This window comes from Macrosteles quadrilineatus, unplaced genomic scaffold, assembly GCF_028750875.1.
Source record: "Macrosteles quadrilineatus isolate MER2022 unplaced genomic scaffold, UCM_ALF_1.0 Scaffold_1__1_contigs__length_201487025, whole genome shotgun sequence".
NCBI lineage: Eukaryota > Metazoa > Arthropoda > Insecta > Hemiptera > Cicadellidae > Macrosteles > Macrosteles quadrilineatus.
Genome location: NW_026542594.1, coordinates 193,843,396 through 193,860,502, shown reverse-complemented (window position 1 = coordinate 193,860,502; position 17,107 = coordinate 193,843,396). Strand labels below are relative to the sequence as shown.

Here is a 17,107-nt window from a genome sequence, read left to right as displayed (position 1 = left end):
GTTAAATCAACAATGTGCAATTTAAAGATTTAAGTAACTAATACTAAAAGTTTAAACCTAAATAAAGCAACAAAAACAAACTGTGTTTAGTACAAAGTACATTATACTAACTAAAAATCAACTTGTAAATCATCCAAAAGTCTGGGGTTTGAGAGTGGAAAAATTGCACAATGGAACAAACACCTTTTGTGAAATGACCGTTTAGACAAATTCACTTCTCACATAGTTCTCACAACTTTCATCAAAATAAGCTCATTTAACAATTTATGTTGCATAGAGGCAACTCATAAAGCATCCGTCAACAAAATCAGTCTCAAACAAAAACTCAATGGATATCATTTCCTAAAACAAATTAATAAACTGCACTTTGGTACATTACTTTGGCAAACTTTAACGTCACCATTCTCCGTATAGCACACCAACAGGTTGCAGGCACAAAAAGTGTTCTGCAGAAGCACAATAATTCCTCCTCTTCAGGTCAGGTGGTCAGGTGTACCTCCTCTTAAGTCATTGTCTTTTACCGCATTTCCTGGAATCAACTTGTTTTTGTCATAACATTTATAGGCCTATTGTTAGATTTTCAACTTATCTATTAGTCATGGACAGGCAGTCGACTCGACCCAATGGTTGGACCAGTATATCTGTAGTATTGTCCACTGGCTCAGCAGACGGTCCTTTATTATTGTCACTCTATTGAGCGTAGTTTTCTTTAAGTACAAATAAAACAATGCAATACTGTATGGTTTCTAAATATATTTCTGTTTATTTTAAATCAAATTTCACGCATATCATTCAACATTTATATGTGCAACAAGTGCTGGAATAGAATATTCAAATGTTGGCCGATCTGTGACATTAGACATGTTATACTGTGACTACTATAGACTGTTATACCTGTGTCATAAGTTATACTGTGTGAAATTTCATATCAAATTGACCAAAAGCGTTAGAGAAACCACAATATGGCATTGTTTTATTTGCACCTGTAATATTACTGTGTTGTAATGAACTTGTGTTGGTTAGTCTATGATATTATACAGTGCCGAGATATTCAGCAGTATTTGTAAGGAAAAAAAGTTTTTCGCTTAACAGCACAACTGTCTTGAAGTTTAATGTCATACAACTGAAAATGAAAGATAGCAATTATTTTAGTTTTATTCTTAGTTCTGTAATTCAACTTAGCCCAATAAAGACAATTATAGTTAGTAGATTAGAATGATGTCCATAACGCTATAATATATTTAATGTTATGCTACCAAGTACCAGTAGGCCTAAAACTTTCTGTCAAATCCATATGCTGAAACTACTAAAAAGCAATGGGGGAATGTTTATTTCCAACTTCCTTCTTCAAATTAACTTCACGTGTTGCGTGAAACTTGCTTGTCCAAAGACCGAGTTAACATTTACAATCCATCACAGTGTAATCAGAGACCTAGGTCCATTTCCCATTTAAAACCAATTCACCTTCACTTACTAATTGTAGTTAGCCAAGTTTACCATTTTAAGAGATCTCGATTTTAGGACTAATTGGTTTAGGCTACATTTGATATGTTACTACATATGTTACATAATGAGTGCAATACTTACTGTAGGATGAGGGGTCAATGTTCAGGTAATTCAGGTATGTCTATACCAAAACTTTTTAAGATGTCCATCTCGTTTTTATTACTAACAAATGATACGGCGATTACCTGTAGAAAACAAGACATAATTAGGATTCACCAACTTTAAAAGTATCTAAAAATATTCTTTGTCAAAACTTAGTAACCTGTTGTTTTATTATTTCTCTCGTTAAAGTTTATTGTACATGAAACTCTACACCATAATAAACAAAAGGATTTTAAAAGCCTCTTATAATCATCGCTCAATGCAGAAAACCCCTCTATTGTTAAAAGTTACAATGTTTTTCAGGGCTGTGCGAATAGTTCGAAAAACGAATCGAATCCGAATCTTTTTAGAGATTCGATTCGGATTCGAGAACGAATCTACTGTTTCTAACTGGATTCGGATTCGGAATCGATATTCGAATTTACTGATAAGAGATCCGGGTTCGGATTCGATATTCGAATTTCTTGGAAATAGATCCGAGTTGGGATTTGATATTCAAATTTACTAGATTCTGATTGAATATAATTTTCAATATAATTTTTTAGACACTAAAAAACTACTTGTGCACTCCGATTTGCTGTTGACTGGTTCATGTTAGGAACCTGACCAACTTGGTGTTAGGCTTTAGGCACATTAGTGTAGGTCGCATTTGAACCCTATCTTGGCTATCAGTAAACTTAACCTCACAGTGTTAGTTGTTACTTGTAATAGTAATGCAGACATAGGCTTGTGTGGAGGATTAACACCAAGGTGTATAATAGGCTGGGCCTATGTTTTAGACTACACAAATTGGTAGTCCATCACTTTTAGCGAGAAACTTAGGCCTAGGTGGTATGCCTAACTTATGCCCAATTTTTTAGTTTCAAAACTTCAAATAGGTAGGCCTAAATGTCATAACTTTTTTATTTGGCCCATTTCAAGAATTTTTTTAAGCAATTCCCTAAGTTATTTCAGCCCTAGAAAATGTGGTCTAAAAATGTGAAAATTGGTACTGCTGACTTTCCTCGGATTTGGATTCGACTCTGAACAGGTTTAAATATTCGGATTCGATAACAGCTTTAAATTTCAGATTCGGATTCGATCCAGGTTCGATAATGGCTGTAAATTTGAGATTCGGATTCGACCCAGATTCGACTCGGGATTAATTAAAATATTCGGATTCGATAAAATCTGTACAGCTATGATTCGGATTCGGATTTGAACCAAAATTTCTGGATTCGCACAGCCCTGGTGTTTTTATTTAAAATTTTAATAGCATTAAGAATGTTTTGAACGCACAAGTTAGTTACAGCTCTAGTTCTTTTCGATCATTTGTGATCCTTATTTATTGATCTTGATTGCTATTGTTGATCATGCAATCTTGTTGGCTTCTGATAATGGCCACCAAACTGACAGATGGAGGGGGATATAGTGAAAGCTACGAAGACAAAGTTAAACAACTTAGTTGTTATGGAGGGTCAAGTTTTAAGAAGTTTAAAGAATAATATGAGTCAACTACGGGTGAACCATTCTTTGAAACCTAAAAAATAAGACATATTTGTGTTATTTAATTAGGACAGAGGCTTTGTCCTGTAATCCAGCTAGGAGCGAGCGTAGCTCACTTTCCCTCACTTTGTAACTTCTTTGTAAGAGCATCAGAATGTAATGGCTTGACCAATTGATATGAAATTTGGCCAACAGCTAAAGAATACTGAGCACAATGTTTTGGTAAAAAATATTAGCAAATTTCCTTCTGGATTTTATTTTACGGGTCACGCAATTTCGCTTGTTATTTTAATGTAAGTTGAAAGAAAAATTATATTGGGTTTATAACATATGGGTTTATCTTGTTTTTTTTAATAAGATAAACATATGTTAATTGTTTGTAACTGTTTTGTTTACATTTCAATGTTTACTCTCATCCTAGGTCAAAGTTAGTTAGTTTATCAATGGAAGTAACAGTTTTGCTATATCTGTTTTGAGCATGGCTCAAAGACCACGTCGTAATATTGGTCGTCGCACCAATAATGCAAATATTGTAAGATAGTGGCGTCGTGAACAAGAAGAACCAGATGAAGCAGTGGCGGAAGAAGCTAATAATGATAGGCAGTTAGCTAATCAATTCCAACATGAATTAGATGCACTACAATTTTATACTTGCACTAACTGTCATCGCCAACAACTAACGGCTTCAAACCAATCACCGATTTGTTCGTGTTGTCGTTCAAATGTAACTAAATTCACGGCGTTAAATAATATGGATGTGTCAAGAGTCCCGAACGAATTAACTGACCTGACGATTGTAGAACAATGTTGATTGCATGAGTACATCCTGCTATGCCCATTTTGTACAAGCAAATAGTCAGGATAGCAAGTTTCACTACAAAGGTACAGGAAGTTAGTTCATACAGTATGAACTATCAGATAAATTTGTCATTCTTTAGAACTTAAATAATATCGGGCAAACAAACGGTGAATCTGTTGAATGGGAACATATTGTAGGGTGTTAGCTGCTTTAGCCATTGACAATCTTTAAATAATGCTTCGCTCATTTATGCGTCTAAAGTGTAACGGCAGACCACCCTAGTGGATATTTATAGGCATGCACTGTGGATGTGATACTCCCTGGTGTGGATTAACGTCCGCACTAGTGAGTACTACGACCATCCTCAATACAACAGTTTACTTCCCCATAAGGACATGGGGATTTTAAATTGGCAATATTTTTTCTTTTTCGCTGAGCCCTCCAACCGCCCTGAAATATATCCCCAGATGAACAAAACCCAGGGTAGAATTGAAGGACTTACTACGGATATGGGTCAGGTTTGGAGTCTCATGACTAAGTATCAAGGATGTTTGCCTTGTACAGCTGCGGGATTATTTTTTCGTATTTCTAATGTATGTATATATACATTGTAAAACATTTTTGGAATAAAACAGATTTTGATTTGATTTGAAGTGTAGGATGTGAGTAGACAAGTAAAGGATAGTGTGGTGGGAAAGTAAGTTAGCATGCCCCTCCCAGGAAACAATTAATAAAATGAAGTAGATGAATTACATCTTGCATAAATTCTTTGCAGACAGGCCTGATCTCCTCTTTGAGTTTTGCACTAAACATCATCACTTGCTTGCTTTGAGGAGTTTCTCTGAATATTTCTTGGACGTCTCTCCTCATGTCTGAAAAAAAACAGAAGTATTCAGTCCAAAATTACATAGAATATGCATAGGATTTAAATAACTGTAAATCACCAGAGAAAACAGACGCATAGCTTGTTAAGTATCCTGACAAAAAAATGTATTCCAACCTCAATGAAACTTAGAAAATAGAGAGGGTATATTGTGTGTGCTCTTAAGTTACTAATCTTGCTCCTATACAGAATCAGAAATTGTAACTGCCTGTAGCATACAATTGACTGCATATAAAAAATTAAAATAGCAGTATAGCACATTGTCTAACTTGAAACTAACCACAAGAAATTCAGATAGTCGCTATCCACTACATAAGTTTGAGCTTGCAAGAATATACAAATCTCATGACACAGAGAAATGTGTTTATTTAATAGCACTTGCCTAATACTTCCAATATTTTGTCACACTCATCAAGAACAAAGCATCCCACATGTTTCAGGTTCAAGGTATTGCTGCGCACCAAAGCCAGGATACGTCCAGGAGTTCCCACCACAATATGCGGACAGTTGTTTTTCAAAACTTCCTCGTCCTTTTCAATAGGCTGATCACCAGAAAAACCTCCCACCTAAAACACAAGTAAAATATGGAGATTTCCATATTCTAGATAGAATTTCCACTCCTTTGCCTCGTACTCAACTCTCTTTTGAGGTTTACTAACAGGTAAAACAGGTAAATTGGTCTGATGTTCTAGCAGATCAGACCTTTCATATACCTCAGAAATCAGAATATTTATGTTCTCATAAGAGGTGCTTTGTTTCCAGAACTTGTCACTCACCAATCCTACCTTTAGGCCCAAACCTTCCACTAGTTATTGGAACACGATTTGGATTTGTGTTAATGGACAATGCACCACCTTTGTCTAACTCTTCTGCTTCTCCCACCTCATGCCATTCGTCTCTACTCTCCACTACGGACAAGCTACATAATACTCTACTTTGCTTTTGGCAACAAGAAGAGGTACCGCAGTGCAATCTTATCTCTGAAGACGATCGCCTCACTGAAGATCACTTCAAATCAACTCACTCCCGCTCTCCAGATGGAATATACATGTGGATTTAATTTGTGATGAAAATTGTTTTAAAACCGTATCAACACTTGTATCAATTTAATTTCGATAGATTGCATTAACAATACCTTTTTAAAAACTGATTTTCAAACAAAAATAGTACAAGTTGTTAAACTTACTTTGAAATCTCGTTGAAAATGGGTTTAATTTTCTTCAAACTTGTATTCAAACTTACAAAAATAAAATTTTAATACTTGTATTATACATCTTTTCAGACCAAATCCAAACTGATATTCCAATAGTTTTAATATAAGTTTTTAAACTTAGACTAAACTCCCATTTAAATAATTTTAAAACGGTTCAAACAGATTTTTAAACATCTTTAATATAAGTTTGAATAATTATACTATAAACTTGATTTAAAAATAGTTTTTAAACTGTTCAAACCGATGTTAAAACTTATATCAATATACAATTTTGTATGACTTAAAAACATGTTAAACTCTATCAAAACTTGTTTTAATATTTGTTTCATATCTTGTAATAAAACAATTTTAAACTCCATTGAAACTTATATTTAAGTGTTTTTAATACACAAATTATGTCAACATGTTTTAAAATTGTATTATAACACTTTTATACTAGTTTGAAACAATTTTTTGGCTACTTGGTACCTTAATCTGAGGCATGTATTTTGAGAAGCGCTCGTACTCTTTGCTGATCTGGAATACCAGTTCTTTGCTGTGACACATTACCAGGACGTAGACATGGTTGTCGGATGTGTTCTCGAGCTTTTGAAGTGTTGCCAACACAAAAGCAGTCGTTTTACCTCCAGACTCAGCCTGACATAAAATGTCCATTCCAAGCAATGCTGGAGGTATACATTCGTGTTGCACTGAGAACATGAAATGTATTATTCTTTGAGAAGGGGTACTTTCCTAGTTCATGTGTTTTACAATACATACTTTAATTACAAGTCTTGTTAAGTACAGATTAAAGATTTGAGAAAATAATAAAAACTTTAAATATCAAATAAAGCGTGTTGACTAAATCATCATAAGTAGGATTTATGATTTTATTTAAACATTCCACAAAAAAAATTACCTCCTCCCAAGCATGGGGTTGCAAATCCCTGTAAGTAATTACTAGAATACTACTGAATTCACCAAGAATTCACCGTTCGTACTAACTACAAATAAATGTCACACTATTATCCAAACTGTTAGGGAGTATTAGTAAATTGCATTTTATGGATTATTTAGATTTTAATTTAAAATACCCTTGCCGCATCAAACCTGCAGACTAAGCAAATTTCCATTTGGCCTGATTTGATTTTCAATTAAATATATTTTAATGACATTACGTTTAACGAGTACCTAGGTTTGCTGCTACAGGGAGGGTAATAAAGTGTGTTGATTAATAACTTATTTTCAAATAACTCAACTACCAAATATGATCAAAATATATCCATAAACAAGCGAACTACAACAGTTTACTTATTCTCCATAAGAATAACATGGAAATAAGCTAACAATTTCTTAATTTTCTTTGTAACCAATAACCATACAAAAACACTTTAACCCTTTCAGTGCTATGCCAATAACTCATATTTCGTAAGACTTTTTTGTTTGCCTTTCAATTCCATTACCTGTAGTTGAATTTTAACTGTAATGTTGTCACTATTTGATTAATTAGGCTAATTTTGAATAATAAGACAATAAGAAAATATCCAACAAAGATAAATCCCGGTTAGTCGAGTAAATCCGTACGAGAACCCTAAAAAAATTGCTTTAAATTGTTTTATTGGTTATTTTGACTTAGAATTATGTGTATTTTCCAGGAAAAAAAGTCTAATGAAATCGGAGTCTCGGAAGTCCAAAATTCAAGATGGCGTCCAAGATTTTGGTCAAATGTGTCCGTTAGCACAATAACTCAAGCAAAAATGATCTGAATTCGATGAAATTTGGTACAAACATGTAAACCTACATTTATTTGAACGAGTTTGCGAACCAGCATGATCGGACCATGGGAACAGGGGTTTAGGGGGGTTTTATGGGGTAAAAATTGGTTTTCCCTATTTTTGACCCTAAAAACGTAAAATTTTGCAATTTATTTCAACATACATATTTTATTTACTTAAATAAATATCTATACATTTTTAGCCCGAAAGGATTTTTTAGATAAGAATAGGCTTGTATTAATCGGGAATCTGAGCTATCATAAAGCCACATTTCAACCCAATCCGACCAGTAGTTAATGCGTGATTGAACTGAAAACAAACAAACTGTCACATTTATAACATTAGTAATAGTATAATATAGTCGCAATTTCTTGTGGTTAGTAGTAAAGCATTATACAAATAATAATTCATAATTTTCGTCAAGTTGTACACTGTTATGATCACTTTACGAACTGTCACATTGTTCTCCAAGCTGGTAAAGTCCACAAGCTGTAGTACAAGGTAACCCATACTTTGTTGCAGGAGCATTGCAAATTCTTGCAGCCAGTAGAGTAGTTGCAGTGAACAAATCTTAAAAGAATCTCTGGAGCGGCACTTTGGGTCATCGAGTCGTTCTTATTGTTTATTTTTTCCCAGCAGAGCATCTCAACATTATTTTTTTGTATTAATAAAAAAACTCTTCAAATGAATAATAGTTCTTTTCTTTTTTTGGCAGTTGATTCACTAGATTTATGAAATAATTTTGGTTTATTTTACTTTTAAATTTGGGAGGAAAATGATTCAAAAATTTTGATCCCATGAATGTTTCCTTTTTTTAGTTTTTTCATAGAAGCTGAGATTGATTAATTTATATACATTTTATTTCTAGTTTCATATGAATGGACATTTTTTTCTAATTTCCCAATTGTGTTTTAAAATTCAGGGACAAATTCATAGATATATTTCTGACTTATTACCGCGAAATGGGGAGTTGCCTTCATAATAATTAATAATAATTTTAACCTTTACATACATTAGGCTCTCAAAATGGAAACTATAACAGGATTCGTAAGATTACGAAACAAATCTTCAATTTTAAACTAGAAAAGATGTGCAATGTTTGGCAGTATGATTTCAGCTCTGATTCGTCGTTCTCCGGGCTCAGACCAAACCGTGTGCACGTTTCCATTTGTTATGTTGTGTTATTGATTTAATCATTATTTTACAATTGTATTTCATTGACACATCAAAACCATCTAATATACGACTCCAACGGAAGGAAAACCAAGATATAAAAAAAGAAACACTGTTAATTTTAAGTAACATAAAATTGATAATTTTAAAAACATATTTCGAGTATTTGTCTTTTTATATATGGTTTTTTATTGTAGTCTAGATTAGGGGCCATTGCCCCTACAGGCCACTAGTTATAGTACATATTTATTGATCAGACAGTCAAAATGTGTAGTTTTGAAAATTGATCTTTTACAGTTATCGTTTGTCAAAGTATAGCATGATTCTTATAGCATTTTTAGAGTTTCAGAACTGTATCTAAACTTTTTGGACGTTCCTCCATAGATTGCCAGACCATAAGACAAAATATTTTTATTTTAGAATGTCCAGGTTACATTAGTGACACTGGCCTAAAAACATACTGTATAACCCTGAAGAAAGTTTTTGTATTATGATTTGTGTATATTTAAGATTTGTGTCTAGGTTAAGCCCAAAAATTGAGTATGCTTAAGATCTCTTATTTTTTTTACGGGGTAGAAATGGGATTTTCCCATTTTTCACTGTAAAAAGTTGCAATTTATTCCCAAACCATTTTGAAGAGATCATAAAACCAAATAATTTAGTATACAGAAGCGTTGTTGTATGCCTAACGGTTACGGAGAAAATAAAAAAAGTGTACATTTAAAATGACCATGTTATTCTTGTGGAGAATAAATAATGTCTTAAAGCTTGCTTGTCTATGGAAATATTTTAGGGAAATTTGGAAATTTTGGCCATATTGAAAAAAAACCCGATTTTCGAGACTCCGATTTTATTAGACTTTTAGTTTGGTATTATTTCACATACTTATTGGAAATGTAAACCATCAAAAAATCTTTTAAAGCAATTTTTTTTTAGATTAAGGGGTTTTATTTCATATCTTGACTAGACCAAATTTGATCTAAATAACTGTAAACATGAACAACAATACGATTGGAATCATATGAAGTAAAAAAAACATCTGATTAACAACAGTATTGCCAAAATAAACCTGTAAACATTATACATGTAATTATTTTTGTAATTAACTATTTGTGTTTTATTACTTAACTACAATTGAACGAGCGGAAGCGAATCCTGTGGAGTTTAAAAACAGCTGATTAACAACAGTATTACCAAAATATACCTGTTAACATTATACATATAATTTTTTTTATAAACTACTTGTGAACTATTACAAAATAAAAGAATTGAATGAGCGTAAAAAAAGTATTGAAACAAATTCTATTACTTGACTCAACACAGAATTCGCTTATGACAAATATGCGTGTGTTAGTATCTGTGGAGACGATACAGGCCACGATGAATTGTTATCCAAGCGTACCAACTAACAATTAAGATATGGTAATTTTCAGAATTCCCATAAGAATTAAATAGTTTTTTTTATAACTATCCCACCACCACTTAAGATAATTTAATGATTAAGAATACTAAATTGCATATATTTTTTAAGGATTTACAACATAGGTATAGCACAGACTAGGGATAAAAAGTTTTGTTCCCTATAGTGACCAAAGTTGAAATAAGTTATTTACTACTAACAACTTAAGACAGATTTTTACCTATTTTCAACCCCATACAACACGTTTGCTGTATATTATTTATCTTAAATCATGAATAGTTTATAGATAATACATACAGTTTCAAAGGTTTGTACCAAATTCGGTCTAAATTGGAGGTTCAGAAGAAAATTTACAGGGAAAATAGTAAGGTTTATTATTTTTTTAATTTTTGGACGCCATATTGGAAAAACCCAATTTCCGAGACTCCGATTTTATTAGACTTTTAGTATGTTATTTAACATACTTTTTGGAAATGAAAACCATCAAAAAACCTTTTAGAGCAATTTTTTTAAGGTTAAGGGTGTTTTTTTCATATCTTGACTAGACTAGGTATTTGTATTAAACATTAAATAAAACTAAGTTTTTGTTGTCATTTTCTTGGTTTTCCTATAATTTTTTATGTTCTGATAGCATTGTTTAAACCAAAATCTCATAAAATCAAAAGACATATAGTTTACAATGTAATATTGAATTTGACTTTGATTTAATTGGACGAGGTTATCGTAATATAGCCATTTTAGGAAAACTAATGTTTTGCAGCAAAGTCTCAGGAACCCATTTATGATCACTGTTGTGTTTCAACTGAAAAATATCATCTAAATAGTCCGTGACTAACTGGTGCTGCTACCTAGTAACACATTGAACAACCATCTGTAGCGCTATCTGTTCGCAATCTGTGGCGTCAGCTTAAATACCGGTTTTTTACTCCTCAGTCTTCAAGCACAGATAGCTGAGAAGGCTAGGGCGTGTGTCACTTGGCCAGTGGCATTCGTCTGCTCGGGTTCGAATCCCGTCCTGTTTGGCAAATAATTGGTGACCTGTGTGTTTGTAGCGATATACTACAACCACTGGGGCATAGTGAGGTGTTCATAATCCTTGGTTTAGACATACACCTCAAAATCATTGGATTGGGCGAATCTTTTAGCTAAGTGGTTGTTAGTGTATCCTATGTACATGCAGGTCACCAATGGCCGTTTTGATACTTTTTGTATGACCTTCCTCTCTATATCCCTTAGAGATTTTTTAAAACAACGATATATTGTTTAATAGCACTGAAAGAGTTAATATACAAAAATGTGTATTATTCAAAACTCTTCAAAATAGTTAAGAGAGAAATTAAGAAATTTTATGTTTAGAGGGTAAAAAATGAGAAAAACCAATTTCCACCCCATAAAACCCCGTTCTTATGGTTAGATGACGCTGATTCGCAAACTCGCTAGAATAAATGTAAATTTGCAAATTTTTACCAAATTTCATTGAAATTTGATCATTTTTGCTCGAGTTTCGTGCTAACGGACACGTATATATTTTACACTCAAACTCAGAATTAGAATTAGGACAATATACAAAATTGTTACCCACTTCGCAATGTGGACGGCATGTAAAATTCACTTCGCAGAGTGAGTATTTTATTAGGACATTGGCAAAAGCAGAATGAATGCCCAGACCGCGTTGTGGGAAACTGATTTACTCAAATGCCGAAGTCAAAACGTTCCTCGGTGAGCAAATCCTAAATACCCACAACGCGATGTGAGCAAAAGTGATTGTCCAAGTCGGGTTGTGGGTATTTCTAGTTTGTACAAATGCCGAATTCTTGTTCTCACAGGACATCCAAAATGAAGACCTAAATAGAGAGCAGTTAAACCTACCTTTAAGCAATTTTTTATCAAGAAAATCTGCTGTTGATACAACTTGGGAAAACTGTGTAACTTCCTTAAAAATCCAGGCAGAATAAATGTTAATGAACATGGAAAGAAAATTAACCCCAGTTTCAGTCAAAGACATGATGTCAAAGAGATCATGTATTCTTGGTGTTGACCGGGGACTACTAGCTCCTAGAACTGCAGCAGCAGTTGTAAATAATAAATAACAATGAATACTACATTCTTGGTACGAAACGTGGAGTTCTGGACAAATAGTTCTCAAGATACCATTTCCAAGTGGCACCAAGTAAATTTATTTGCACCGAGGATGTACTTGATGAGCCGCTAAATGTTGGCAAAGAAACAATGATGTCATCCGGATCTAAGCAAGGTTTTATCAGATGTGGTTGCAAGAGGAACTGTTTAGGTATCATGAAAATGTATTAACTTATACATAAAATTGGATTCTATATGCCAAGGCAGCACATCCTGAGCCAACAAGTAAAATACAAATGAAACACAAACTCTGTGTAAGTCACTGTTTAAAGGTTGCTCTTATGGCATTAGCATCTACCTCAGTTGCATACAATTAACATATATAACAAAATATTTTACAATATTTTTGGTATAAACCTTTCAATGTCTGTGTATTTGCTATGGGCCTTTTTATAGTTTTTCATATTCGGTAATTTTCTGTTTACTGCACCTGTATTTTTTTATGTTAATTTCTAAATCGTACATTAAACAAATATAATTTCAAACATAAATTTTATTTTATAAAAGTCTACCAATTGATCGTGGATTTCATGTAGATTTTTGTGTACCTATGTGGTAGTTTGTACAGGCTATTCGGCATTTGTGCAAACTAGAAAAACCCAATAGTCGACGTGGGCATTCACTTTTGCACACATCGCGTTGTGGTTGTGTATTTTGGTTTTGCTCTATCGCCAAAAAACGTTTTGACTTTGGCGCATTTGAGCAAATCAGTTTACCTACAATGCGTAAAGTTGTGTCGTAAAATTATCTCTGGGCATTTCGCTTCTGCCAATGCCTGAATAATATGCTCATTCCGTGACGTGGGTATTTCACACTGTCCACATCGCGAAGCAAGTAAGAATTTCGGACATTGTCCGAATTCGGAGTTTGAGCGTAACATATATAATATATCAATATTTACAATGAATTTGAACATATGGTAAGCCTCTGGGGCATCAAAACAAAAAGTAAATCGGTCCCGGATCCAGGTCTTACCATGAGATCTATGGTAATAGCTTATTCCCTATATGGGAAATTAGCTCAAACTGTATCAATAGGCAAATAGAAATAAACAAAGATTAGGTCAAGGATCTAGCCAATGCATGAATAGGTAGGCCTACTAAACAACATAATATTTCAAACTCACCTTCGGACAGCCACTCAAAACCACAGTCAACAATTGCTCTTAAAATTTCTGGTTTCAATGGGTGATCTTTAAACTTTGAAGTGGAGATTGAGGCGTATCTTCCTATGACCTCGTCGTTGGCAGGCTCCACAGATCCTATTTCTTCTTTTGGTTCTGATACTACGGCCTGGTCTGGCTGCTCCTCATCTTCGTAGTCAAAAATAGCATCAATTTCCTGTAGTATTTTAGGCAAAATATAGTACAGTAAATATATCAAGCAGCCCATTCGTTTACAATGGGTTTACAAGTATACATACAGAGTGAGGCAGACCACCCATACACAATGTATAGCGAATAAACTAATCGAGGCAGATCTTTCGTAAAAACCTAAACCCCCCTATTTTGGGGAAATTATTTTGAAATCTCCCAAATGCAACGAAAAAAAAGTTTTTGGGGGATGAGGGTAGTATTGAAAATTTTCCAATGTAAAGATAGGTTAAGTGATACCTCATTTTAAAGGTATTTCACTGAGCAATTTGATTAAACATTTTAAACTTATTGTCAAGACACAAGTCTAACGTGTAAGGTCATGTGGGGCCACAATGCCTAGATGCGCGCAAAGATCTACCGCGAGTTAGACGAGACGGGAGAGAACAGTGTAGTGTGTGCGGCCGGTAGGACATCTTCTTCAAACCGATGAGTAGATAATATAGTAGGGGTTGGGGAAGGGTGTAGGCTAGGGCAATGAATTAGTATTTAACCCTTCAATGTGTATTGCCGTACGTGATACGCCGCCATTCCTAACCTCGCCGCCGTGTTTTGACGTATTGCGTACGCTCAGTGACGTCCCAGTAGATGCTGGCATCTAGTGAGTAAATACTCAACTACGTGGACTTGTGCAATACTGCAGTACATTGTAGATGAAATGAGCTACACAAACCACTAAAATAAATCCTTTTTACGTTTTTTCTGTTGTCTCTGGATGACGAAATTCATCAGCTGTTTTCAGCAGATGATTGTCCAGACTTCTGCTTTGTTTGTTTTGCTTACATGCGTGTGTTGTTCGTACGTTTTGTGTGTGTAATACATTATTTACTGGTAAAACATTTTCTAAAATCGTATTTGAGTATTAGTATAAGTTTTTTTTATTAGTTTCAACCGCTGACTGTATGTATGTATGAAGTGTTGTCGTAAATTAGGGATGTAAAAGTACCAAAGTGTTGTGTTTTGGAGCTGAGTTTTAGTGTTTGTTTTACAATGGCAAGAAGTAGTGAGATCGATCACTGGCTTTTGGATACGGATAATGCATCCGATGTAAGTGATAACGATTCATTTGATGTAGACTATGCCCAATTTCAAACACTAGGCCTAGAAAATAATGATTTAGAGAGTGACGATGAGATTCCTCTCCTTATTCCTAGACATAACCTCCGCCAAGACAATGGTGAGCCTAGGCCTATTTCTCCTATGGAAATTGAAACCCACACTATTCCTGCTGAAATGCACATTCCTCAACAAAACTCTGTCGATGTGACAATCGATGAAGTTGTATTAGGTGCGGGAGATGTACCCCTTAGATATAACCGTAGGCCTACAACTGATGTGCCTTCTATGGTTTGGGAGACAATTGAGGACTACATTCCTCACAGAGAAAATTTTGTTGGGTTTGGTGGTGTTGGTCCTCAAATCCCTGTTGAAAATCCCCTAGATCTGTTTCATTATTTTTTTGATGACACGCTTTTGGACATAATAGTACAAAATACCAATCTCTATGCGGAGCAACAGCACAGAAAGCTTGATTTTCCCACAGTTTTCAAGGAACTGGAAATGGAGTCCTGTCACCAAAGACGAAATGTATTTGTATTTAGCTCTAATCATGCTGATGGGTGTGGACCAGAGGCCTACTATTAGATCTTACTATTCCAAAAACCCCTGTTTGCGCTCAGACATCTTTCCAAGTACAATGCCATGTGAACGTTTTGAGGCCATTTCTAAGAACTTGCACTTCTGTGATGATACAAAGATCAGTGATTATCAGGGCCAAAAGGGTTTGTTCAAAATTTTTTCTGTAATTGAACATCTGAACGCTAGGTTTCAATCCTCATATAGACTGTCTCAAAATATATCCATCGACGAGTCTCTGACATTGTGGAAGGGCCGTTTGGGCTTCAAGCAATATTTGCCCCTAAAAGCAGCCAAATTTGGGATAAAATCGTTTGAGATATGTGAATCCTCCTCAGGCTTTACGTGGTCCTTCATTGTATATACCGGAAAAGGCATGGTCTTTGATAATCCTATCATCCCACCTAAATCAAACAAGTCCACTGCGATTGTTCTCTCCCTTATGGAGCCACTTCTTGATAAAGGATTTACTTTGTGGATGGATAATTGGTATAATTCCCCTGAGCTTTCAAAATTATTAAAAGAAAAAAAGACAGACACATGTGGCACTCTAAAATTATCAAGGAAAAATGTCCCAGATGAAATCAAAAGTCAAAAATTAGAAAAAGGAGAAATTGTAGTAAAACACAGTGGAGATGTGATGGTGATGAAGTGGCGCGACAAAAGAATCGTCACTCTTATTTCTACCTTCCACTCCCATGAAATGGAGCAAAGACTTAGCAAGAATGGGAGGCAAGAAATGAAGCCAGCTTTGGTGTATACATATAACAAGCAAATGGGAGGGGTTGATATGAGGGACCAAATGCTGCACGCATATCAGCTAGAAAGAAAAAGGGGCCTGAAATGGTACGTAAAAATCTTTAAACGCCTTCTGAATATTTCTGTATTGAATTCCTTTATAATCTGGAAATCTAATACCCAGAAAATTGACCACCTAGCCTTTCGATTAGATCTTATAAAGATGCTTTTTGAGACCCATGGCCCTGAAGTACCAAGACCTGTTTTCGGAAGACCTTCAATTGAGCCGAGACCTGCTAGACTTACAGAAAGGCACTTTATTTACCTGATACCACCTACAGTAAGTAAAGTAAATGCACAAAAGATGTGCTGTGTATGTGCAAAACGGGGAGTAAGAAGACAGCAGATATTGGTGTCCCAAGTGTGAAGCAGGACTGTGTCTTGGAGCATGCTTCGAAGACTACCATACAAAAGTTAACTTCTAAGAGGTATGTAACTATTGTATCACATTCAAACTTTTATTTCAATCATATATTTTTAAAGCCTATAATCTGCTCTTTATTTTGATGAAATAATTGAATGAATTAATGAATGAATGAATGAATGAATGAAAGAAGTGCTTTATTGACCAAAAGATTTTCCTTACAAACCTAGGCTCCTCGCAGGAAGCCACAATGTCTTACACTAAAACCGTAATGGTTCATAGAACCGTCTACGTGGTTGGCATACACTTTTTTTTCACTTTTAATTTAAAACTATAAATTAAATTCTGGACTAAAATCAAAAGTAAAAAGTCTGAAATAAAAATGTTTAATTAAAGCGAATGAAACTAAAAATAAAATAGCTGGCTCACAACCCAATATATGTTATAGATCCATATATACACAC

The 17,107-nt window shown here is 34.4% G+C and overlaps 1 protein-coding gene across 2 annotated transcripts in view; it reads right to left on the bottom strand.

The window, feature by feature from the left end:
- Positions 1-497: 497 nt before the first annotated feature.
- Positions 498-17,107, bottom strand: part of LOC128993068 (spliceosome RNA helicase Ddx39b-like) — a 40,652-nt gene continuing 24,042 nt past the window's right edge. For both annotated transcript variants that reach the window (XM_054416834.1, XM_054416827.1), the window contains exons 4-9: positions 13,601-13,814; positions 6,457-6,677; positions 5,158-5,341; positions 4,646-4,764; positions 1,588-1,691; positions 498-529 (exon numbers count right to left, since the gene is read on the bottom strand). In XM_054416834.1, the coding sequence (XP_054272809.1) occupies positions 1,602-1,691; positions 4,646-4,764; positions 5,158-5,341; positions 6,457-6,677; positions 13,601-13,814 (828 nt within the window). In that variant the 3' untranslated portion in view covers positions 498-529; positions 1,588-1,601. The remainder of the gene's footprint in view (positions 530-1,587; positions 1,692-4,645; positions 4,765-5,157; positions 5,342-6,456; positions 6,678-13,600; positions 13,815-17,107) is intronic.